The 24,378-nt window shown below is 38.2% G+C and overlaps 1 protein-coding gene across 1 annotated transcript in view; it reads right to left on the bottom strand.

Annotated features, from left to right (window-relative positions):
* Window positions 1-24,378, bottom strand: part of LOC127574019 (centrosome and spindle pole-associated protein 1) — a 109,320-nt gene that overhangs the window by 19,233 nt on the left and 65,709 nt on the right. Inside the window, exons 18-24 of the mRNA XM_052022613.1 lie at window positions 23,945-24,092; window positions 21,752-21,895; window positions 18,798-18,910; window positions 16,481-16,630; window positions 9,303-9,437; window positions 6,661-6,762; window positions 2,871-2,937 (exon numbers count right to left, since the gene is read on the bottom strand). Coding sequence (XP_051878573.1) covers window positions 2,871-2,937; window positions 6,661-6,762; window positions 9,303-9,437; window positions 16,481-16,630; window positions 18,798-18,910; window positions 21,752-21,895; window positions 23,945-24,092 — 859 coding nt within the window. The remainder of the gene's footprint in view (window positions 1-2,870; window positions 2,938-6,660; window positions 6,763-9,302; window positions 9,438-16,480; window positions 16,631-18,797; window positions 18,911-21,751; window positions 21,896-23,944; window positions 24,093-24,378) is intronic.

Raw genomic sequence — 24,378 nt, 5'->3', positions numbered from 1 at the left:
ATTAGTGAAAATTAAAAAAATTCTTGATGCTGGACATCTCAAATAAAAACAGACAATACTGAAAACATTCAACAGATCAGGCAGCACTTGTGGAAAGAGAAACAGTTAGTACTTAAAGTCAAAAAACCTTCATCAGAACTGGGGAAGACAGAAAACAAGTTAGATTTAAGTTGGACGAAGGGGGAGGAGGGATGGATAGGACAAAGGGAATATTTGACGGGGTGAGGTCAGGGTTGCTGTGGGGATAAGCTGTAGATGAAGTCAATTGATTAATAGATTAATAAGGATTTTATTGAGAGAAAATAAAACAAATAAAGAAATGTAAAAGCTGTGAAATGCAGAGCTGTAGAAAATATCCAGCAGATGAAGTGATGCTAATGGAGGAGAAAAAAACTGTGCCAATATTACAGTTGAATGACCTGCACATAAATGAACAAATGGAATGGACTCCATTCTGTTCTCCCAATTCTTCCAGAACCATGCCTTTTCCTTCACAACAGTCAATGGAACCCTTAACCACATCTCATCTATTCCCACAGTTCTGTTCTCACTCCCTTTACCCCCTGGACAGAGCATGAATAGAATTCCACTGGCCCTTAATTCCCACCCTGTAGGGACCATACTCGTCATGATTCTTTGGCCCACCTCCACTACTCCCCTTCTTATAGTACTTTCCCATACAACCACAGGAGATGCAATAGCTCTCCCCTTACTCCTTTTCTTTCCACCATCTGTAATATTAGTTCAGGTTTTTTTTTCTCCATTAGAACTGCCTGACCTCTCCATTAGAACTGCCTGACCTGCTGGGCATCTCCTGAAGCTCTGCCTTTTGCAGCTTTTATGTTCTTTTGTTTGTGTTCTCTCTCTCTCTTCAACCATTTACAATTCATCCCCAAGGCAATCTTGGATTCACCTTATCAGAGATATTCCATTTGTCCCATCAAGCCCCACCCTCTCTGCAACTTAAAACTACCATTTTTTTCCTCTTTCCCTTTCCTAGTTCTGACAAAATGTCTTCGACCTGAAACATTGTTTTTTGTTTCTCTTGCCATAGATGTTGCCTTACCCGCTGAGCGCTTACACCAATTGGTAGCATACTAAAACGTGAGACAGAAAAGTTGTAGGCTATAGGAAAATATCGATGAACTGGTCAGATGGATAAAACAATTGTAAAGAAAGATCCAGACCAAGAAATAGGAGGCAATGTATCTTGAATGGACAATATAAGAGAATGCATGATAAGCAGTAGGGTCCTTAACCACGTAGAGGTATAGAGGGATCTTGAAGTGCATGTATGCAGATTTCTGAAAGTGGCAAGACAGGTAGATAAAAGTTTTCTTCGTTAAGCTATAGAATGTAAGAGTAGGTAGGTTGTAAAACACCAGTTAGGCCATAGCTAGAGATTGTGGAAAAAGTTCTGTTCAGTGCACAACAGGAAGGGATGTGACACCACCAGAAAGGGCACAGATAAATTTCCTGAGGATATTGTGAGAGCTGGAGAATTTTCGTTATGTGGACAGATTGGTTAGGTTAGGGATGTGTTCTTAGGAACAAAGGAGGACAAGGAGAGATAAATTGAGGTATACAAAATTTAGTGTTTAGGAACAGCTTCTTCCCATCCACCATCAGATTTCTGAACAGTCCATGAACTTATGAACACTACCTTGTTATTTTTTTTGTGCTATTTATTTATTTTGTAGTTTATAGTAATTTTTATGTCATAAAACAAATTTCACAACATGCAAGTCAGAGGTAATAAACCTGATTCTGATTAGGAAAGATCTGAGGAAAGGAATCAAAAACTGGAGGGATACATTCAAGGTAATTGTCAGAGAGAATACACAGGAGTTGAGAAAAGTAAATTCATCCAAAGAGTGGTTGTGGCCTACAACTCAGGGCTTGATAGTGGGTTGAGGCAGGGATCCTCAACATACTTAAAAAGCACCTGGAAGACTACTGGAAGTGCCACAACTTACAAGGCTATAGACTGAGTGGGAGTTTGAGAATAGCCAAAATAGCCTTTTTTTTTGTTTAGCATAGACTTGGGGCAAAGGGCCATAAATTCCCTCTTTGGTTCTGTATCCATCACTGGTCTTGCCTAACAAAAATCTATCACACAGTCTTGAAAGTTCTAATTGACCTTGTCTCAATTATGGCAGAAGTATGTTAGAATTTACATCACTCCACATGCTAAAGTGGTTCTGAAAGATGTAGCTCCAATTGTAAAATTATGCAACCTTGCTCTTAACACCATCAGCTTAGGAAATTGTTTCTCTTAGGCTACACTTTGAAGTTCTGAAAGATCCGAGTTCCATCACCTTTTATTCTTTGTAAACAATGGATAACAAGCTTAGATTATAAAAACTGTTTTCACTGTTTAACCCTTTTGGCCTTAATATCCTGGTGAATCTCTAGTACCATCTAGTCCAGGGACAATCTGCAATGTGCTGCCTAGAACCGAACTTAGACCCCTAAATCTACTTGATCTTCCACAGTTCCTAGCTTCTCACCATTTTGAAAGATTCCAATCTATTGTTTTAAGGACTGAATGAATGAGTGAATGACAAGAGTGAAGACAGAGTGAATGACCTCACGATTCATAACAATGAAGTCTATCTTCCACAATTCCTGTCATAATTTTGCACATTCACTCTATTTTACTTTACCACAAATATGTTGACATCAGCAAGAAAATAAATCATTTAAGAGCGCAAACTATAAATAAACATACAAACAGATTTTGTTTGTGACAATGCTGTAATTTCCTTTCATAGTCTCATTAAATTTTAGTACTCTGAACTATCCAGTAACTAATTATATTATACAGCACCAGGACAAACAAGAATATACATCCCCTTGACCAATCTTACCATGTGCTCGAAGCTGGTTTCGTCTAGCTGGAACAGGCGGCGACTTGGTCCCTGAATGTGGATGATCCTATTAAACAAAAATATTTTTTGAGACAATTTGACAAGTGCAATTCAAAGCAACAAAAAAAGTTTAACATTTCAAATTTAGGTGAATGAAACACTGATTAAAACATTCCTGCATTGAGCTCTAGGAGTTGCAGATATTTAAGCAGTGGCTTTTGTATATTCTGGACTTGCTTTATGTTGATCTCCCGCTTCTAAGTTGTATATATGTACATGGAACTCAAGCACTATTGAAAGTTAATTTACTTCTGTACAATTGCTATCAGCTGTCATGACTTCACTGTCTGAATTGGAATGTTTATTCTGTGGGGTGCTCAGGTTCTTCCAATGTGGCCAAAAGGATGATATGATATCCAGTAACAGAGGGTTTGGACTACTAATCATGTTTGTTTTATCTCCTTAACGCTGGCAAGAGACAATGAAGTTAGCTTTCCTAATCATTCCACCATCAATCTGGAAGGAGTCAGATGAATAATTCACCACAGTGCCCTTTTCAATCATTGGCAATGTGGTCCCTGTCTCAATCTACATAGAACATAGAAAAACTACAGCACAATTCAGGCCCTTCGGCCCACAAAGCTGTGCTGAACATGTCCCTACCCTAGAAATGACTAGGCTTACCCATAGCCCTCTATTTTACTCAGCTCCATGTACCTATCTAACAGTCTCTTGAAAGACCCTATCGTATCCGCCTCCACCACTGTTTCCGGCAGCCCATTCCATGCACTCACCACTGAGTAAAAAACTTACCCCTGACATCTCCTCTATATCTACTCCCCAGCACCTTAAACCCATGTCCTATTGTGGCCACCAATTCAGCCCTGGGGAAATGACTAGCTACCCTATCAATACCTCTCAATCATCTTATACACCTCTATCAGGTCTCCCCTCATCCCTCCGTCTCTCCAAGGAGAAAAGGCCGAGTTCCCTCAACCTGCTTTCATAAGGCATGATCCGCATTCCAGGCAGCATCCTTGTAAATCTCCTCTGCACCCTCTCTATGGCTTCCACATCTTTACTGTAGTGAGGCGACCAGAACTGAGCACAATACTCCAAGTGGGGTCTGACCAGGGACCTATATAGCAGCAACAATACCTCACGGCTCCTAAATTCAATTCCCCGATTGATGAAGGACAATACACCATATGCCTTCTTAACCACAGAGTCAACCTGCGCAGCTGCTTTGAGCATCCTATGGACTCGGACCCCAAGATCACTCTGATCTTCCACACTGCCAAGAGTCCTACCATTAATACCGTATTCTGCCAACATACATTGTAATTCTGGCTGCAGATGTTGGCAAATTTAAGCGACAGCCTCCTTGATGACATGGATATACCTCATAAACTGTTCTTTTCTAAAGTTCAGGGAATAATTCTCCCATTGAACAACCTATCATATATTCCCTTGTTGTGAACTACTCTCTCCTAACAGTTTCTTCTGGCCTGTATGGCTACTGCTCAATTTCCTGGTCATGATCTATTTCAAGAAGAAGTCCTGTATATCTGGGACCAACTGATTTATGCAGAAGGCTTGAAGTCAGGATGAAGGCCTTCAGCACCTGCCACAATATTTCCCCTTAACCTTGATATTAAAAACTATGGAGAATACAAAATTGCAGTGGAACAACATCAACAACCAGAAAAGACTAATCAGCAAATAAATCTGTAAGAAATTGATGACCAGTTTGGAAGGTCCATCCCATTGTTCGAAACATTTTCCAGCTAGGCAAGTCTAAAAGATAGCTTGAGAATAACTGCTGAGGTGCAAGACAGTAGCACTAAAATTATAATATGCATGTTTGGCACACTTCCAGCAAACAGAACCTGCAGGTTATTTGATGTATTTCATGTCACAAGTGAGTACATGTCAAAGACACCATTTAGGATTACTTGGGCTACCATGCCCAATTTCTCACCCAAAAATTTCCTCTTCTTGAATTTTTTCTTGGAATTTTTGAGACAGGCAGGAGAGGTGGGATAAGAGAGTGATGGATCATACAGAAGTGGGAGATGGCCAGCGAAGTGTTTTGAAATTTTGAATTAGCTTCACCTCATTAGCCTTTTAGAGGAAAGGTGCTCCAGATTTCTACTACCCTCTGTGCAAAGAAATGCATTCTGAAATTAGCCATGAACAGCCCAATTCAAATTTCATGGTTATCCCACCTTTTTCTGAAATCCTGCTTCATTCACCCTATCAACGCTCCATGGCAGTAATCCAGAAATTAATACCCTGTGTAGATTCTGCTCCTAAATCTGGATTCTTCAGATAGTTTTGCAGAAATTCTAACCTACTCTTATCTATATGACTGATTCCCATTTGAGCAACAAAAAGGTCATGGTTCAGTTTCTCATTCCAGAACCCTTTGTACTTCTTCCATAATTTCTTCAAACCTTTAAAGTGGAAAATACGTATCACATTTACAAAAAGTGTCATGTGCCCCACATATTCTCCCAACTATGTAACACATTTTTATTTCTGTGAGAATCAAGATAAGCTACTGAACCTTGGTATTTTTCTGATACCTTTGACATTAGTAGGATTTCATTTCAGGCCTAACCAGACTCCCGACACACTGCATATTTACCCCCACCCCATCCATCCCCATAAGAACTTAACAATATAATCCTTCACAATTTCCCATTATTTGCAACTCCTTTGTTAAATATCTTGTTAATGAACATTTCTGCTTCCTTTCATTTTTTATAACTCAATTTTGTGTTGCAATCTTGGTTTTATCCACTATCACAAGATCTTGCAGAGCCACACCTATTTCAAGGTCATCCTCAAAAAGTAACCTTCTTTCCACTCTTTGTAATCTTTCCTATTCCCTTTCTAAACCAGTATTACCTCCACACATAAGAAAAGCTCACTCTTGAGCCCTCTTGTCCTTAAACGATTAACCCAATTCTAAATTCCCAATCTACTCCAAAATCCTCAAGCATGTTCTTAACAGAAATCTATGTCCATCTTTCCTGCACTTCATTTTGAAGCTCTTCAAATTACTTTTCCACCCTTGCTATGACTCTAAAATAGTTCAATTCAGTGTCAAAAAAGACTTCAGTGATTTACAATGTGACGCACTATGCCTTCTCATCCTAATTTTGTTCAAAGTTTTCTCCTCAAAGCTGAAGCCTTCTAAAAGTTCTGTCATCTCAGTAATTCAGAATGTACAAGACAAGGCTGATCATGCAACGGTCCTCTAATGATGACGTGCATAGTCCAGCTGAGTACAACTAAAATTGTTTATCTGAGCTATCCAATCATAACCAGATCAACTCTAGTAATGTTTTCCCATCATTATTTCAACTTCGATCCACTGGATTAACAATTCTTGCCCAAATGAAACTGCAAATTTAGTGCCAACTGTGGTAATTTTAAATTTCATGCTAAAAAGTTTGACCATTCTCAAAAATTAGATTGCATTATATAAAAGCTACTCTGTTCTTTTACTCAAAAGCACAGCTATCCCAATATATAGAACTAGAAACCTAAAAGAAATTCAAAGTTTCAAAAAAAATACCTAACTTTTTTTTCCTTGGTTCTAAAAGTTGAAGTAACAGTACTTTAAAAAAAAATCAATCCTTTCTGTCAAATCCAATCTTCACTTGACTACCTTTAAATTTACAAAAGAAAATTTCAGACTTGGCTTGAATCAACTTGCAAAGCCCAATCATTTTTTTATTATTTAGTTGTTCATACAGGAAGAAGAATTGAAGGAACTCACCAAGTCTAATTCATGGATGGAGTCATTTGCAGGTGACAAATCAGCTCTCGGAACTGTAGCCTGTTTTTTCTTCACAGTTGGAATTGGTGGAGAAGGTGGTCTCTGAAATGTATAAATTTCACTTCAGTCTATTAATTTCTTTTCATGACAATAAAGCAAAACTCTGATAAATAGAATTGTTACATTGTCACAGGTGAAAGCACCTCAACACTACAAGCCTGTTTTGTCAGTCAAATCACTGTCCTGGAAGAGGTGAAAAAAAATGAGAAGTTAAATACTGCTCCTTTATCAATCAAAAAAAAATGAACATCCCACTCATCATCCCTAATGTTCTATCACAGTAGATCAAAAAAAAAATTTTCCTGTTTACTTTAGGAGGTAAAGAGGCTCCAGGGTACCCAAAATGGCCCAAAAATATTATGATGAAACATTAATGTATCTTGTGTTTAGTGCAAAACAGCAACTTGGTAAAGTAGCTAAAGTGTCTTCAGACTTGCTTGTTGCTACAGCTTTGAATACAACTTCGGAAGCATGTTGGAACATTTTCTCAAAAATACTAGCAACATTTATTCCACAGATCTTGCTTAACTTTGCTAAAAACATATGGCCTTGAAATTCATCTGTTGTATTTCCTTCCAAACCTGTTCTCACATGTACTGTTTCTGCAGAAACCTCTGCAGGTTCCTCTGCCACCCTGTGATACTGACAACCTCGCCCATAACTGTAGCATGAATTCATTCCCTGCCAACTTTCGCTAACAGCTGGAAAAGTTTTGTGATGTAACTCTTCAGAGCTATGAGGAAGGTCACCATAAACATGGGAAATTCAACCCCTAACACCTGATAGACTGACGTTAAACAAGGAACACTTTAGAACCATTTCAGAATTGGTGCCAATAAATTATGTGATTTTAAGTTATTTTTAAAATACTTAATTTGCATTTCTGAGAGTCTGGAAACATAGTCAAGTGCTCTTACAAAAAGTCACATGACCAAAAATTGAAGGTTCCCCATTTTGCCAGTTGAGCATTTTTTTGACAACGTAGCAGTGAGCATGCAAAATGTCGTATGTGTATACATCAATAGAATGTGTGACTTTTGACACTAACAGCAATGCAGATACAATACGAGCTTAAATTTATGGTTCCCAAAAGTCTCAGATAAACCTTAATTTACAGACAAATGGTGCAAGCATTCATGGAGGGTGCTCATGCCCTTATAGACACCTCCTTGACAACTTCCCTTTGGAGAAGATAGATGTCTCCTGCACACACACTGTTCTTCAGAATCCTATGAAGGTTCTTTTGGTTCACTGAAGGACTCCCATCATTGTAGTTCACACTCATTTCTTGTACCCTCTTCAGAGGTTTAAAAGTTGTTGTTATGACTTACTTCCTCATCAGAAGCATGAGGAACAATGTAAATTTTTGGTGCTAACGTTTGCCAGATATCTTTTCCTTTTATTTTTTAACTTAGTTATGATTTGATGAACACTTCCTTACTGCAAGATTTCTTATGGCATTAACAACTATTTTTGAAGAGAAACCTGCTGAAGCTAACTGGGGGTGAGGTGACCGATGCCAGGTAAAACAGCTGTAAGCTACAAAAAAATCTGCACTAAAAAGATCATATCATATTAATGATTGGTATTAACTCTCCCACGAACGTGCACAAAATTGGTTAATATCATTTTAATGCACGTTTCACCTACATCACACGTTATTCTGGCAACCTGAAGATAAATTTGTAGGCATAAATGTGGCAACACTCTCCCTCATTCGGCATCTGTAGAAGTCACAAAGAGAAATCGAGTACTTTGTCAGTAGCATCTTGCTGAGGATCTCCCTTTGGCTAGATGAGGAATGGGAGGAGAACATTAAGCCAGGCAGACCTGCACCAACTGATGCAAGAGAGAGGGACTGAAAAGCAATGAAGAATCATTCCACTCAGAAATACAGGATATCCTTCTTCTTGATCTTCTTCATAGGAACTCAGTGCCCTTTCAGAAAAGTTCAGTGACTTCTTTTTGGTTCCTGATACACCCTTTCCACTGGCTTCTCTCTTAATCTATGCACTTTACATCTTCTATAAAAGTGGATCAGTGTAGCTTGGATATACAACTCCAGGAAAAAAAATAATGAACTACCTATGCTTGGCTGCTAAAATTGCAGATGTCAGTTTTAGCACCAACAGGCACCTTTAAATCATGACAATCATCAATTACCTCAATAATTTCAAACTCTTTATCCGAGATCAAGCCCTTAAATTTAATACCCAAATAATAAATTGTGAGCATCAAGGATTGCTTTGCAAATTTACATTGTTAAACATTTTACATTACATCCCCTGGTAAAACCTGTAAGGATTTTTCAGTATCTTTGCATCAATAATTGAAAAAGAGTATTATAGAATGGTGCAGCACAGGAACATGCCCTCTGGCCCATGACATCTGTGCCGACCATGAAGCCAACTTTAAATCCTGCAAATTGAATCCTTTACTGATAAGTCAACAATTATAAAGAAATAGCAGTAATAATATTAACAATTATTTCCTACTTATAAGAGAAAATATTTCAAATAGACTACTTTCTTTTGATATTCTTCATTTTAAAACTCAAACATATAACATAACTTCTCATCTACCCTTGCAGACTGTTCCCTTTCCGCTTGCTGTCGGAACAACTCCTCCTGTTTTTCTTCTTCTTCTTTCCGTTTCTTTTCTGCTACTTTCCGACGTTCTTCTGCCAACCGTACAATTTCTTCATTTTTGAGCCTTTGCTAGAAGTAAAATCAAATTAAATTCACATTTAAAATAAAACAATGTTCCATATTTTCCCACTCTACTTACACTTAACCCTGAGATCCTCATATTTTACATCAGGTTTCATGTGCAGGTCCACATCTTTGATAGCAAGAAAAAAAAGAGTAGGCCACAAGGTTCAAAAACCTATTGATCTCCTCAACCTTAAATATATTCAAGGATAGAATCTCCATAGTCCTCAAGAGTGGAGTACAATCGTATGCTTAAAGAAATTTCTTCTAATCTCAGTCCTAAATGACCCCTTATCTTTAGACTATTTGTAATGCATTGAGTGTAATATATTCAAATTTCCTGACAATATTTAATTGAGGTTATCCTTTTATTTTCTAAAGTCCAGAGAGTGTAAGCTATTCTTCCTCAGTCTCTCTTCATAACACTCTCCTCATTCCAGGAATCAATTTAGTAAATTACACTGCACAAACTCCACGTATATAGTTCTTTAAGTAAAGGGTCTAAAACTGCACAGGGTACTCCAAACTTGTTTGCTCCAAAGTTCTGTACAATCTTAACAAGATTCCTTTTTTTTTATTGCAGCTTCCTTGCAATAAAGTTCTACATACCACTTGCCTTCTTAACAGCTTGCTGTATCTGTAGTTTTTTTTTAAATATATGTAGGCAATCTTTCAGTAACATATCCAGGTTAACAACAGTAACCTTTCTGTTCATAACTTTTATCTACCACAATTAACCTGTGCCCCCGAAAGATTTACGCAAAGGATGATGGAGAAAGCTGCTTAGGTGTTTGTCATTGCTATCTTAAAATTCTGCCCCAACAAAACAACAACCCAGAAATCATTATCCTAATAACAGGTAGAGTATCAGTGCTCAGTATTATTACTGATCAAAACTTATGGCATCTACACATGCACAGATGAAATCTGTCAGTTCCTCCACAGGATACAACGTTGTAGCCTTCACTGTTGAAATCTGCACAGGGTTCATTGTCATGGCATGACCTTAAACTAATAACCCAAAGTTATCAGAGGAGAGCACATTAAAATAATCCATTGTCGCCGTAAAGCCCAATTAAAAGCTGAAGCCATATTCAATTAAATTACATTAATAATCAGAGTTAATGCTGAACAAACCACCCAGACTCGAAATATAATTTTCTCATGTAAAAGTCCCTCAGAGGAAAATTACCGCTGCAGATGTTTTTTAAAAAATTTTAGTTTTTTATGTAGGTTTTTTATTTTTTTCATTTACATTATGTGCAGTGATTTACACGTGATTTTTATTTCCTGCGTCTTTTAGTTGTTGCTTTGCCAATGTAGGATTCTTAAGTTTGATATATTGAATAACATCCTTCCTTGTTTTCCCTCCTGACAGATACCATAGGTGTCTTGTTAGGAGAAAATCTGAACAAACACTGATAAACTGGTAATCTGCATTGTCATACCCACTAAAAGACTTTGTTCAAGTGTGCACACAAGGCAAAAACAACACTACCAAAGCCAATTCTGGACCTTAATCTTTATTGCAATGAACTAAATTAAAGTAATTTTGAGCAGTTCAGGATTTCTGAATAGTCAAAATTTTTTTGCTTGCACACAGTGATGAGTACTGTAATCAAAGACTGGGGATAGTTGTTATGAAAGAATGATATCAAGATACAGAATTCCCACAGAAACAGCATTTTCAAGGGTGGCACTCACCAGTGACTAGCAACACCAGCTATATAAATACTACAGCCAGAAGAAAAGATTAGAGACTGGCTTTTCTGCTGCAGATGACTCCTTGCTCTATTGCCCCAAACTTTTCCACCATCCAAAAAATATACCTTCTATGAAGACAAAAGAGACTGCAGATGCTGGAATCAAGAACAAAAACAGAATGCTGGAAGAACTTCCAATTTATGTTTGTCCTCTCCAGGTTGGTGTGGGATTGGCAAGGAGTGTTAAAATGACACACAACCCTACCTACCCCACCTGATTCCATTTATCCATCATCTCCTCCCCATCCAGTACCTCCTCTCACCTACCAGTCTTTATCCCACCCCTTTGCACTGCTATATACTGGCAATCTTTCCTGTTCCCTTGCAGTCTTGATGCAGGGTCCCAACCTGAAACGTCAACTGACACCTTTTACCTCTACACATGTTGCTTGACCTGCTCATTTCTTCCAGAATTCTGTTTTTGTTCTCAATACACATTCTAGCATCATTCCACTCCGTCAACAAAAGAAGATGCACTACAACAACTCAATAAGACTTCATCAACACCACCTCCCAAAACCACAAACTCTAACATCTAGAAGTACAAGGCCAAATGGTGCATGGAAAAATCACCATCTTCAAGTTCATCTCAAGTTACATATCATTCCTTTATCATTGCTGGATCAAAATCCTGCAATTTCCTACACTGTGACCTTCATCTTGTGGACCGCAACAATTTATAAAGGCGCCCACTAGCACCTTCTCAAGGACAATTGAGAACAGGTGATAAATGCTGGCCTAACCAGCAATGAATATAAAAACAAGTGTGTAGAGTAGTCAATGCAGCAAAATTGAAAATACAGATCAACAATAAACCAGGTAACTCTAGCCTGATGTGAGTTAAAGAAAAACATCAACTCATAATTCCAGGTATTTTCCAAAAAAAATTATGCCAGCACAGCTTTGTTATAGGCATCAAAAAATGCAAGAAGCACTCAGCAGGTCTGGCAGCACATTTTAAGTTGCAAAGAGGTGGAGGGTGGCGAGAACAGAGGGGATGCTGGTAATGTGCTAAATAAAGCTGTCATGGCAACAATTACTTCTAAAAATAAAACAGCAATTGGAGACTTATGAGCAAGAAGAAAAAAGAAATTGAAACAGAAAGATAACCTTGTCCAGTTCCTTTCCACGTCCGTGACATCCTATGGCACTTTAGCTTTTTCCATTTTCCTAGTCCCAACTAACTCATCTTCACGATGCATCTCTAATTCCTCTATACTTCCATCCTACAGACAAATGATCTGAGGGCCTTTCATTCTTCTTTGAAGATCCAATAAATCCCCTTCCACTACCAGTCTCCTTTGCCTGGCTGAACACATTCTTATATTGAACAGCTTCTCTTTCAATTCCACTTACTTTCTTCAAGTCAAGGGTGTAGCTACGGGAACATGAATGGATGTAACTTCTGCCCACCTCTTCATTGGATACATAGAAGAGTCTTACTCAAGCCCTGTTCCTCATCTCTTTTTCAGTTACATTATTTGTGCTGCTTCCTGTCCTTGTACAGAACTTAAACCTCATTACCTTTGTTGCCAATTTTTGTATTGCCCTCCCTTCCACTTGGTCCACATCTGACTCTACCCTTCCTCTGCTGAAATCTTTATATCCATCTCAAGAGATAGATTCGCAACCAATATCCATTAAAAGCCCACTGGCTGCCTCAGCTATTTCAATGGAAACTGCACCTTCTCCTACATTCTCCATCTCCATTGTATCTGCTCTGACAATGACTTTCCACACCTGTAACTTTAAGAAGTCTTCATTTTTCCCATAATTGTGGTTTTCCCTGTGTCATGGTTGACAAGATTCACAAATGTATACCTGTTATTCCCAAACTTGTGCTCTCAATCCCCTCTCCTCCAAGCCAGAGCAAGGATAGGGTTCCCCTCATCCTTAACTTCCACCCCACTAGCCATAACAACAGATTTTCTATTGTATTAATTTCCACTGCCTCTAACAGGATTCCACCAGTAGATCCAACTTCCCCTTCCTTTCAGCATTTTGATGAGACATGTGAAAACTCTGGTCCCATCTTCTATCTCCACGAACCCCATTCCCTTTCTCACTTTCCGAATAAAACTGTAGGAAATTCAACTCCTGCCCTTCCCCTTCCACCATCCAGGGACGCATCCAGGTGAAGCAAGAATTCACTTGCACTTTTTCCAATTTAGTGTATTTCATTCAGTGCTCATGATGTGGTGTACTCTATATCAGAGAAACCAGTTGCAGACTGAGTAACCACTTAATGGAACATCTGTTCAGTCCACAAGAGCAACCCTAAACTACCAGTGTTTTGTCCCTTTAATTCTCCTAGTCCAATGTCTCTGTTGTCAGTTTCCTATATTGCTCCAATTATGCCCAACATAAGTCAAGAAACAGCACCTCAATTTTCATCTGGGTACATTAATCCTCAGGACTTCAACATTGAATTTAACAATTTTATGCAAGCCTTTTTTCGTCAATTTGTTTTTTTTCTTTTCTGTCTCCAGCTAACAATTTTTAAAGCAATTGTTACCTTGACATCTTTAGTCCACACCCTATCACAGACATCTCCTCTATTCTCCCTCTGCAACTTAAAACATGCTTCTTTTTTCACTTTTCCAGTTCTAGATGAAGGGATCCTGACCTGACACGTCAGCTCAGTTTCTCTCCCCACTGATAATGCTTGACCTGCTGAGTGCTTCCAGAATTTTCTACTTTTGTTTTAGATTTTCAGCATCTGTTGTTTTCTGCTTCAATTGTAGGCATAAATTTAAGAGAATATATTGAAGATATTACTCACTGAGTGGATAACAGAAGATTAGCAGAGCATTGATTTTCAGAAAGCTTTTGATTAAGGTACCTCAGAAGAGATTCTGTAAATGTATCTGGGGGAATGTTACAAGAGAAAACTGAACAGCAAGAATATAAAATTGGCTGAACCAGGCAGGAAGCAGATTACTTGGACAGTAAAAGGGTTAGAATTGTTTTCTGTGGAGTTGAATATGTACACACAAAGGCAAACTGAATAGAGATTTAAAACTAAAAGGATGGAGCAGAAACAAATGTAGGGCATATGGGCCCTTGTATCTGTTCTCATTAACTTAAGCCACCACTAATCTGTAACACAACTCTAACTGCTTACCTTCATTCCATAACCCTTACCATCCATGACTAACAAAAATTTATCAAGCTGAGTGTTGTGTTCAATTTTTCAATTAACATAGTCCAAAGAGTTTATGGAGTGTTAAAGGCTTACAGGAATAGATTTCCATCACCCTTATGTGAAGTAACACCTCATGGCTTTGCCCTTAATCAGCCCTGCCCCAAACGCAAGTTCATGCCTCCTTTTTTTGATACACCCGCAAAAACTACTTGCCTTCTTAATTCCTTCAATCTTAAGCACCTTAACTGGATATCCTTTAAACTTCCATACTCTATGGAGTACAAGTCTAATGAATGCAGTGTATCCTCGCTTTTAATGTCTTTAGCTTCAAATTATTCTGGTGAATCTATGCTCCACCCCCTCCCAGGCAAACTCATCCTTCCTGAAATGCAGTCCCCAGAAATAAACTCAGTACTTTAAATAAAGTCTTATAAGAACTTTATAAAACTAAACTAACTTTCACTGTTTTCTGTTCCAAGCTGCATTGGATAAATATGGGAATTTCATTTGAGTATCACGTTATAGTTTCTGGAGACACAAGAGACCATAGATGCTGGAATCTGGAGCAACAAACAATCTGACTGATGGTTTCGACCCGAAACATCGACAGTTCCTTTCTCCCCCACAGGTGCTGCTCGATCCGCTGAGTTCCTCCAGCAGATTGTTTGTTACATTATATTTTCTACCTGTCAAATAACATTTACTTATTTCTATATTTGGACTCCTAAATCTCTCTGTTCCTCCATGATTTTGAATTTCCCATACACAAAACCTATTTATATCTTTCTTAAGTTCAAATTGGTTGACATAATACCCCACACTTAACTCAAAATGTCACTGTTTTTCACACTCACTTAATTTTTTTAACATCTTTTACAAGTCTCTGATAAACACCACTTACATTAACAATAGTTATGTGTGGCCCTATTCTTTCATCCAAGTTATTTGTAATTATAGTGAAAACCCCAGACCCCACCACTTCCCCATTACCCAGATCACTGGGGTCACTATTAGTCACATTTTGTCCATGTCCTATCTCCTAAACAATACCCAACCATTCTCAACATATTGTATCCCCCAGCTTTCTGTGTCCTCATTATTTTTTAAATGAAATCTTTTCAAATATCCTTTGAGAGCTCATATGAATCATGACAATCTTAGCCACTCCCTCATCTATCACCTGGGTTACCTTTCCAAAAAAATTAACTAAGTCATTAGTTATGACTTACCCTTTACAAATCCATGCTGGTTCTCAGTTCATATTTGTCTAAGTGCTCAGTCACTCTTTCCTAATAACAGATTATTGTACAAGAGAAAGGATGTTAAAGCCATAGAGAGTATGAAGGATAGATTCACGCCATAGAGAGTATGAAGGATAGATTCACCAGGTTAATGCTAGGAATGAGAAACCCTACTTGTGAGAAAATACTTGTGGTACCAAGTCTACTTCAATGAGAGAAAATTCTTGCTTTTTCTTTGTAAATTAGATGTTTGACAGAGTAAAAAGCTAAAAATCATCTTTAGTTAGGAGCCTGTGATATGGAGTATTCAATTTAAAATTATCACTAAGGAAGGGGATAGGAGTAACAAAAAATTCATTTTACAGATAGGACTGCTGGAGTTAGGGGTACGCTTTGCCATCAGAAGTGGTTGTAACCCATCATTCCAGCTTTTAAGTGCATATTGGAAAAATGCATGAAGCAGAGCAAGATACAGGCTATGAGTAGAGAACAGTAGAATGAGATAAGTTTCAGCAAAGAATCAACACAGACAAATGGTTTCATTTCATACAGTACCATTCCTTGTCCATAATGCTAAATACAATGACATAATTGAAATTTCCCATGGGGTGTTTGCTGTGAGTATTTAAGACTTGCCTTAAAACAATGCCAAAATCCTGGCTGGTAAAAGGAAACAAGATTGCCCTACCATAACATTTTCCATCTCTTCAGCAGGATTTAAATGGAAAGTATAAAACCGCAGATTTAGCCAGCTCTAATTAAAAATCAACAATTTGCAATAATTAAACACCTATTTTAAATGGAAGTATTCATTTTGCTATATATAGTGTGTGTCAATTAAGAAAAGCAACTATTAACATGTCCAAAGTCTAATCATAACAGTCAAAAATGAAAGGTTACCTCCTCTTCTTTACGTCGTTTCTTTTCTTGCTCCTCTTCAAGTTCTTTTGCAATTCGTGCTCTCTGCTCAGCTAACCGTTTTTCCTCTCGTTGCTCTTCGAGTTTACATTTTTCACGTTCTTCTTCTGCTTTGCGCCGCTTTTCTTCAATCTGAAACCAATTGAAGAGTAATTCAAAGTTATTCTGCTGAATTCTTTCTAAAACCAACTTCTTACTAGAATTCCTTCTATTTCACATCATCCCAACTTTGCTGCATCAGAATCTCAAATTAATCAGATTTTTTTTTAAACTTTAGCTTGGTATCCATGCTGAAATTTTCAGTTATATTTTCTGTGCTTAAAAGTCATCAACTAATTAAGCATAAATAATAATAGAATAAAATATGAAGTTTAATTACAGAAAATCATTTGATTTACTTTAGCATAAGAGTTTAGTTCATATCCAATCAGTTTCCTAATTATAAACTAGAATAGAGCCTCACCTATTTCACATAATGGTAAGATCCACTTTACCACATCACATTGATTTACAGCTTACTTAATCCCTCAGAATTATTTGTTCTCATCTCTAAGGCTGTATGAACCATGATGAGCCAGAACATCTGGTTGCGTTACTTGACTCTGTGACACTTACAGTGACTAACTGCTAGGTAAAAGTACGAGGTGGCCACAAGCCAGCTGATAAGCTGCTGTACCACCAGCTAAACATGTTGGCAGCTAGACCACTCTGATGCAAGCAAGGTAACAACTGCACCACTTGTTATTCAAATTGTCTTCAAAATTTCTCATTGGCAAAGCATTTGCCATTCAGTATTTGGGCCAACAATACTGCACTGGATTACATTTTTATTACCTTTTCATATTTCTTCCATCGAAAGTAGGAGCATTTGGTCCATATACATATGAGTTTAGCATATTATTTGAGCTTTCCACAGACTAAAGAGTTATTTGTTTCATGAAAACAAATGATTTTGAAAAATCCATTATTAAAAAATGATTAGTAGTTTATAATCTGCTCTATCTTTTATGGAACTTTCTGCCCACCAAGACTGTCAGATATAGTCACCTCATTTGTCCTTCAAAGGGATCAAATCTTGATTCCCTTCTGAGTCCTATTTGGCAATACAAGTTTAAAATGAATAGCTGATACAGAAAGACTTGTATTTACATAGCATCATTCATGACTGCAGGAAGTCCAAAGCACTTTGCTTCTAAAGAAGTACTTTTGAAATGTTGTCTCATTTCGGATGCCAAAAATATGGCATCCAGTTTGTGCACAAATAGGATCATAACCAGACAGTCTATGTTTTATTGATACTAATTTAGGATAAATATTGGTCAGAACACCAAAGATAACTTACTGACTTTTCTTAAAAATAGTGCAAGGAATCTTAGATGCTATATAAATCTCATTTAAATATAAATAGGTGCTATATAAATCTATACAAATCACTCCCTCAGTACTACACTACTGTACCAACTTTTATTTTTGTATTCAAGTGTATTGTGTGGGACTTATATCACAACCTCTGATTCAGAGGCAGAAGTACTCCAAGCTGACAGCCAGAGATTGTGAAAGTCTCAATTTCAATTGTCATGATCCAGACCTCCCATCATGTGTTGCTTCTGCAACTGACTAACTCAAAAGGAGATGCTCAGGTAGGGGAAAAGCCCTTTAACTTGCATTGGAACAGCACTTCACCCTCTTCCGAAGAAATATTTCTGTGATCAAGGTGCACAATGTTTCTCTATTGGAGATTTGAACATAGCAAAATTAAAGTCACTCAATCACTACATGACGAAAGATGTCACCAGCTGCAATTATATGCAGAAGTGAAACAAAGCATTCCATGAACACACAAAAGTGCTGATCTCACTTAGGCATTTGTTTTCTGATTTTAAAAAAATCTATTGCTAAGTGCATAAAAAATATTCCTCTATGAGGCATGTGTAAGGAAGTATTCAATTGCTCGCCAGAGATCAGTGCCTTATATGATGGGAAGAGGGAGGATTGTCAGCAATCATGGTCTCAACCAATCAGGACAACATGAGAGATTTCTAGATGAACGGCACAGAAAAGAAAGAGCTAGGCATCTGAATTACTAGGCTGCAGCCTAGACTTTGTGCATGTCTTTGGAGTGGAACTTTAACTCAGAACATTTTAATCCAATGGCAACCCAACTGATCCACAACTGAACTATATTTCCATTCTCCCAGATAAAGTAGAGCAACTATACATTCAAATAATGGAGACAGAGAAAGGAATAAATGAATTCAACAGGAAATTTTAAAAGAAGAATATCTTCAACTGCATTTACTTGTAAGCGTAGATATTCTTTATATTTTTCCTGATCAGGAACTTTTCTTTCAGTTTGTTGTTCAATCATTGGATTTCCTTGGGAAAGCTGTGATGCATTTGCAGATGTATACCCTACAAAAAGAAAAGAAAAATAAATGACTCACTGTAAGAACATCTCCAAACAGCTACAACAAAAAATTTGAATGCATTAACTTTATTGAGGGAATGTGAAGAAAATCAAACTAAATAATCAAAGTTGGGAAGTTTGCCATGAGAAGGGACAGATGGCTGGGCTAGTGGGTGGAGTAGCAATCAACCACACTGCTTTGTTCAAGGTGGTATTGAGCAGCTCCAGTGTTGCCATAGAGATACCATTTTTAGCATACTCCCAATATCTTTTGCTGTTATTGGAAAGACTCTGGGATCTTTGATATTAGCTTTTGTCTTTATGTGGCTGAACTAGCTGAGTTTCTGGTGAATAGTCGCTGAGGATTTGATAATTAAGAAAGTAATGATGTTGATGACATTGAGTGGCATGGCAAGGTGATTAAGCCCTCTCTTATTGAAAATTGTCATTGCCTGGCATTTATATAACAAACAAATGCTACTGGTCACTAATTAACCCATGCATTAGTTGCATGTCCAAGAGGACAGATTACACTAAATCAGAAGATATAGTAAGCAGGTGATAAGAGCCAGAAATTATATATTTTTGTAAGTTTATTTATTCAACAGATGGGGGCAAACCAAGCAAAGTCACTAACTGGTCTTGAACTTACTGACTTGTTGGGATTGAAAGAAGAGGGGAAGCTTCAGAGAGCAGTTAAGAGTCAACCATATTGCTGTGGGTCTGGATTCACAAAAAGGCCAAACTGGGTAAGAACAGCAATTTCACACACTAAAGATTATTAATTTACAAGAACACAGAGGAAGGCAATCAATCAATTGGGTCCATTCCAGCTCCCAGAAGAGCAAGCCCATCAGTCCCATTTCCCCTCTTATTTTCCCTGTAACCCTACTTATTCTCTCTATATGTAAAAGGGTAATTTTTAAGTTGCCAATTAACCTACCAGTATGCCTTTTGGATGTGGAAGGAAACCAGAGCACCCAGAAGAAACTGATACAGTCTGTATTCCATGGAGTTTAGAAGGATCAGGGGTGGCCTTATTCAAACATACAAAAACTTAAGGGGGCTTGACAGGGTAGATGTTGAAATGTTTTCTCTAGTGAGAGAGTCATGTAAAAGGGGAAATAGTTATAAAATAAGAAGCTGCCATTTATAACTAAGGAATAGAGAAATTTCTTCCCTCAGAGGGTATTGAATCTCTGGAATTTCCTGCCACTGACAGTGGTGGAAACCAGATCATTAGATATATTTAAGGTGGAGGTAGATAAATATTTGAAAGATCGAGGAATTGAGGGTTATGGGGAACTGGCACAGAAGGGGAGTTGAGGGCAGCCATGATCATATTGAATGGTGTGGCAGGCTTGAGGGGTCTGGTGGCCTACTCCGGCTCCTGTTTACTTGTGTTCAGTCACAGGAAGAATGCGTAAACTCCACACAGAATAGGTACTGTGATCAGATTTGCACTCCTGCATTTGGATCATTAATCCAGGCCTCAAGGTTATCATTCTAGTAATTTAGCAACAACATTGTTTTACTTATTTGCAAAGCTTCAGAGGGATAGACAATGTGAATGAATAAAACAATGGCAAATGATGTCCAACGTGCTAAAGCAAATTAATCAGAATATGCTCCCAATAGAAGCTGAGAATACTACAGAAAAATGGAAGTAAATATGCACAAAAAATACAAGTTAGTAATCAGATACAAGTATTTTCCTTTATTGCCAGAAGAATGAAATGCAAGGAGGAAGAAGTCATGCTCTATTTGCATAAAGCTTTAACCTGAACCCCATGTGGAGGATTTATTTCTGCTTTGGACAACAGACCTCCGGCATTTTGCAATACTGCCTTGAATGGTTAATGGTAAGAGCATAAGAATATAATCAAGGCCCTATGGCCTCTCTAGCCTATCCACTAACTCAATGGCTAGTCTTATCTTGGCCTCAATTCTATTTTCCTGTCTGGTTGCTGTAACATCTGATTCCCCTAAAGTCTATACATCTATATAGCTCAGCCTTCAACATATTTAATGGCTCAGATTCATAAATCTCTATGGTAGAAACTTCTAAAGATTCACAGTTCTCTAAAATAAGAAATTCCTCATCTCATCTTAAATGGATAGCATTTGCTCCTGCTGTCTGATAGTCAAGATCCAACTTCAATGAAGTGCATTTAGTTTAAATCATTCCTCTCTTAATATACAAGTTTCATTATGCTTATAAGCACAATTTGAGAGACATAAACAGCAAATCCAGAACAAAGCCAATCTAATTTCCTCTCCATCCAAAAGTTAACAGAATTACTAAAAAGCCTTGTGAAGTCCTTAATACCCAATTTCTATTCTTGTTTACTTATTCTACTACTCCTACAGAAAGTGTTTACCAGTTGATGCAATTTGCAAGGTGAAAGAATGCTCAACTTACACCAAGAACACTACAGGTGGCCCTTGAACAACCTTGAGTGCACAGCAACAGACTGCATTAATGTCAACGTGGACCACAAATGTCTGTTCCAGTTGCTTATGCAGCACTAACAAAGGCATCAGTGAACCGGATGGCAGGTGAAGAAAGATTACTATTGTCACCACTGAGTCAAAGCCACATCACCTACAATGGCACCTCCTCATTATAAGAACACAGTGCAGGGTGATCTTGAGAGTGGAGCATGAGGAAACAGGCAAGCTCATCCCTTATAATGATCTGAAAAGCAACCCTTCTTCTAGTCACTACCCATAAACAGTTGTTATCAAGACACTACAGTATGTATAGATGATGTACTAGCCAGCAAAATGTACAAATATCTTGTACTAAAAATTGTTCTCAAATATTCATTAGAACATGATTTTACCTTGGACTTTCTGTTGAGGGGTATCAGCACCTGGTCTGGTTAAATTCAGACTAAGAGGTACCGTGGCTTTGAAGTCTTGATTTCCTCGATGAGGGAAGTCCCTGTAGGCATCTTCATTCTGCTTATGCATTTTCTTCAGATCAGCTGTTTGTAATGTTATATATTTAAAGTAAATGCATTTCAGATTACAATAGAACACAACCATAAATTATAAAACAGTTTTGGATCTTTGAATAAAAAAAATCAAAAGAGGGAATAGCTGATGAAGTGCCTTTCTTTCACATCTGGTCAAATCTAGCTTAACCTTATTAAGGAGTGGTAGGTAGAATACAATCCCCTGTGCAAAGTACATAACGCGAATGATATACACACAAGAAATTAGTTTAAGCACATGAATTTGAATGAAGTATAGCAAAAACACCAATTACTTCAGTAATTTCAAAAACTACAAAGAAGAATGCTGCCAGAATTTACAATTAACTTGAAAAACTGTGAACCCACAGAAAGCATCTGGCCCAAATGGTGTCCCGGCCACGTCCTTAGATCCTGCACAGATCACCTGACAGGGGTATTCGCAGACATTTTTAACCTCTCCCTGCTTCAATATGAGGTTCCCAACTGCTATAAGAAGACCACTATCATCCCGGTACCTAAGAAAAACAAGGTAACGTGCCTTAAGGACTACTGCCCGGTGGCTCTGACATCCACCACCATGAAGTGTTTCAAGGGGCTGGTCATGGCATGCATTAACTCCAGCCTCCAGACAACCTCGACCCACTGCAATTCGCCTACTGCCAAAACAGGTCAACAGCGGACGCCATCTCCCTGGCCCAACACTCATCTCTGGAGTATCTGCACAGTAAAGACACCTACGTTAGACTACTGTTTATTGACTACAGCTCCACCTTCAATATTATAACTCCAAGCAAACTCATCTCCAAACACCGAGACCTGGGACTCAGCACCTCCCTTTGCAACGGATCCTTGACTTCCCGGCCAACAGACTAAAATCAGTAAGGATAGGCCACAGCACCTCTGTCATGATTATTCTCAACACTGGTAGGCTGCGTCCTCAGTCCCCTACTCTACTCCCTATACACTCACAACCATGTGGCCAGATTCTGCTCTAACTCCATCTACAAATTTGCAGATGATACCACTGTAGTAGGCCGAATCTCAAATAATGACGAGTTGGAGTACAGGAAGGAGATAGAGAGCCTAGTGACATGGTGTCATGACAACAACCTTTCCCTCAGTGTCAACAAAAGAGCTGGTCATTGACTCCATAAAGGGGGCAGTTCACATGCTCCTGTTTACATCAACAGTGCTGAGGTCAACAGGGTTGAGAGCTTCAAGTTCCTAGGAGCGAACATCATCAATAGCCTGTCTTGGTCGAACCACGTAGACGCCACAGCCAAGAAAGCTCACCAGCACCTCTACTTCCCCAGGAGGCTAAAGAAATTTGGCATGTGCCCTTTGAACCTCACCAATTTTTAATTGATGCACCACAGAAAGCATCCTATCTGGATGCATCACAGCTAGGTATAGCAACTGCTCTGCTGTGATTGCAAGAAACTGCAGAGAGTTGTGGACACAGCTCAGCACATCACAGAAACCAGCCTCTGCTCCATGGACTCTGTCTATACTTCTCACTGCCTCGGTAATTAAAGACCCCACCCATCCCAGACATTCTCTCTTCTCCCCTCTCCCATCAGGCAGAAGATACAAAAGCCTGAAAGCATGTACCACCGAGCTCAAGGACAGCTTCTAGCCTGCTGTTATAAGGCTATTGAACGGTACCCTAGTATGATAAGATGGACTCTTGATCTCACAATCTACTTCGTTATGGTCTTGCACCTTATTATCTGCCTGCACTGCACCTTCTCCGGAACTGTTAACACGATTCTGCATTCTGTTATTGTTTTACCTAGTACTACCTCATGCACTGTTGTAATGAAATGATGTACATGGACAGTATTCAAGACAAGTTTTTCACCTCCATGCATGTGACAATAATAAACCAATTTATTTTAAGGAGACATAATATTGGGTAAAATACAAGTAACTTTACTCTGATCTGAATTATACTATATCCAATGAAACTATTAAATAGTGGTAGTACACAAAATGGCTAAGCATACTCCTGAACTTCAACAGCACAAAACTAAACAAAAGGAACAAAGATAAACATACTTAGCAGATTTCCTTCTGCATCTCTGAGAGGTGCTCCTCCTCCTCCTCTTCCCCATGGGTTGTACATTTTCATTTCCTGCTCAAGTTTTGCATCATATCTCTCTGTTTCTTCCTTTTCTTTTCTCTTCCTTTCCTCTCTTTCTTGCATCTATAAAAGACATAGAGCATTTAAGAATAATTGCCTATAATGTTAGAGAATATTTTTACAAAATATACTCAGGATACTGATACAGCTGGTATAAATCATGTTTAGCAGCACAAATGTCCGTCCTATTAAACAACTCAGACCTGGTGGGATATAAATAAAAACAAACAAGTAATGCATGGGAGTGTTCCCTTGAAGATAATGTCCTAGAACAGTTATACAGGACAACAAGATGGAAATATATGGGAAAGATTAATTTACCTGGAAGGTGTCACAATGCAAACCAAGG

The sequence above is a fragment of the Pristis pectinata genome, chromosome 9, assembly GCF_009764475.1.
Source record: "Pristis pectinata isolate sPriPec2 chromosome 9, sPriPec2.1.pri, whole genome shotgun sequence".
Classification (NCBI taxonomy): domain Eukaryota; kingdom Metazoa; phylum Chordata; class Chondrichthyes; order Rhinopristiformes; family Pristidae; genus Pristis; species Pristis pectinata.
The sequence above is the reverse complement of the archived record's forward strand: the minus strand, read 5'-3'. Positions and strand labels throughout refer to the sequence as shown.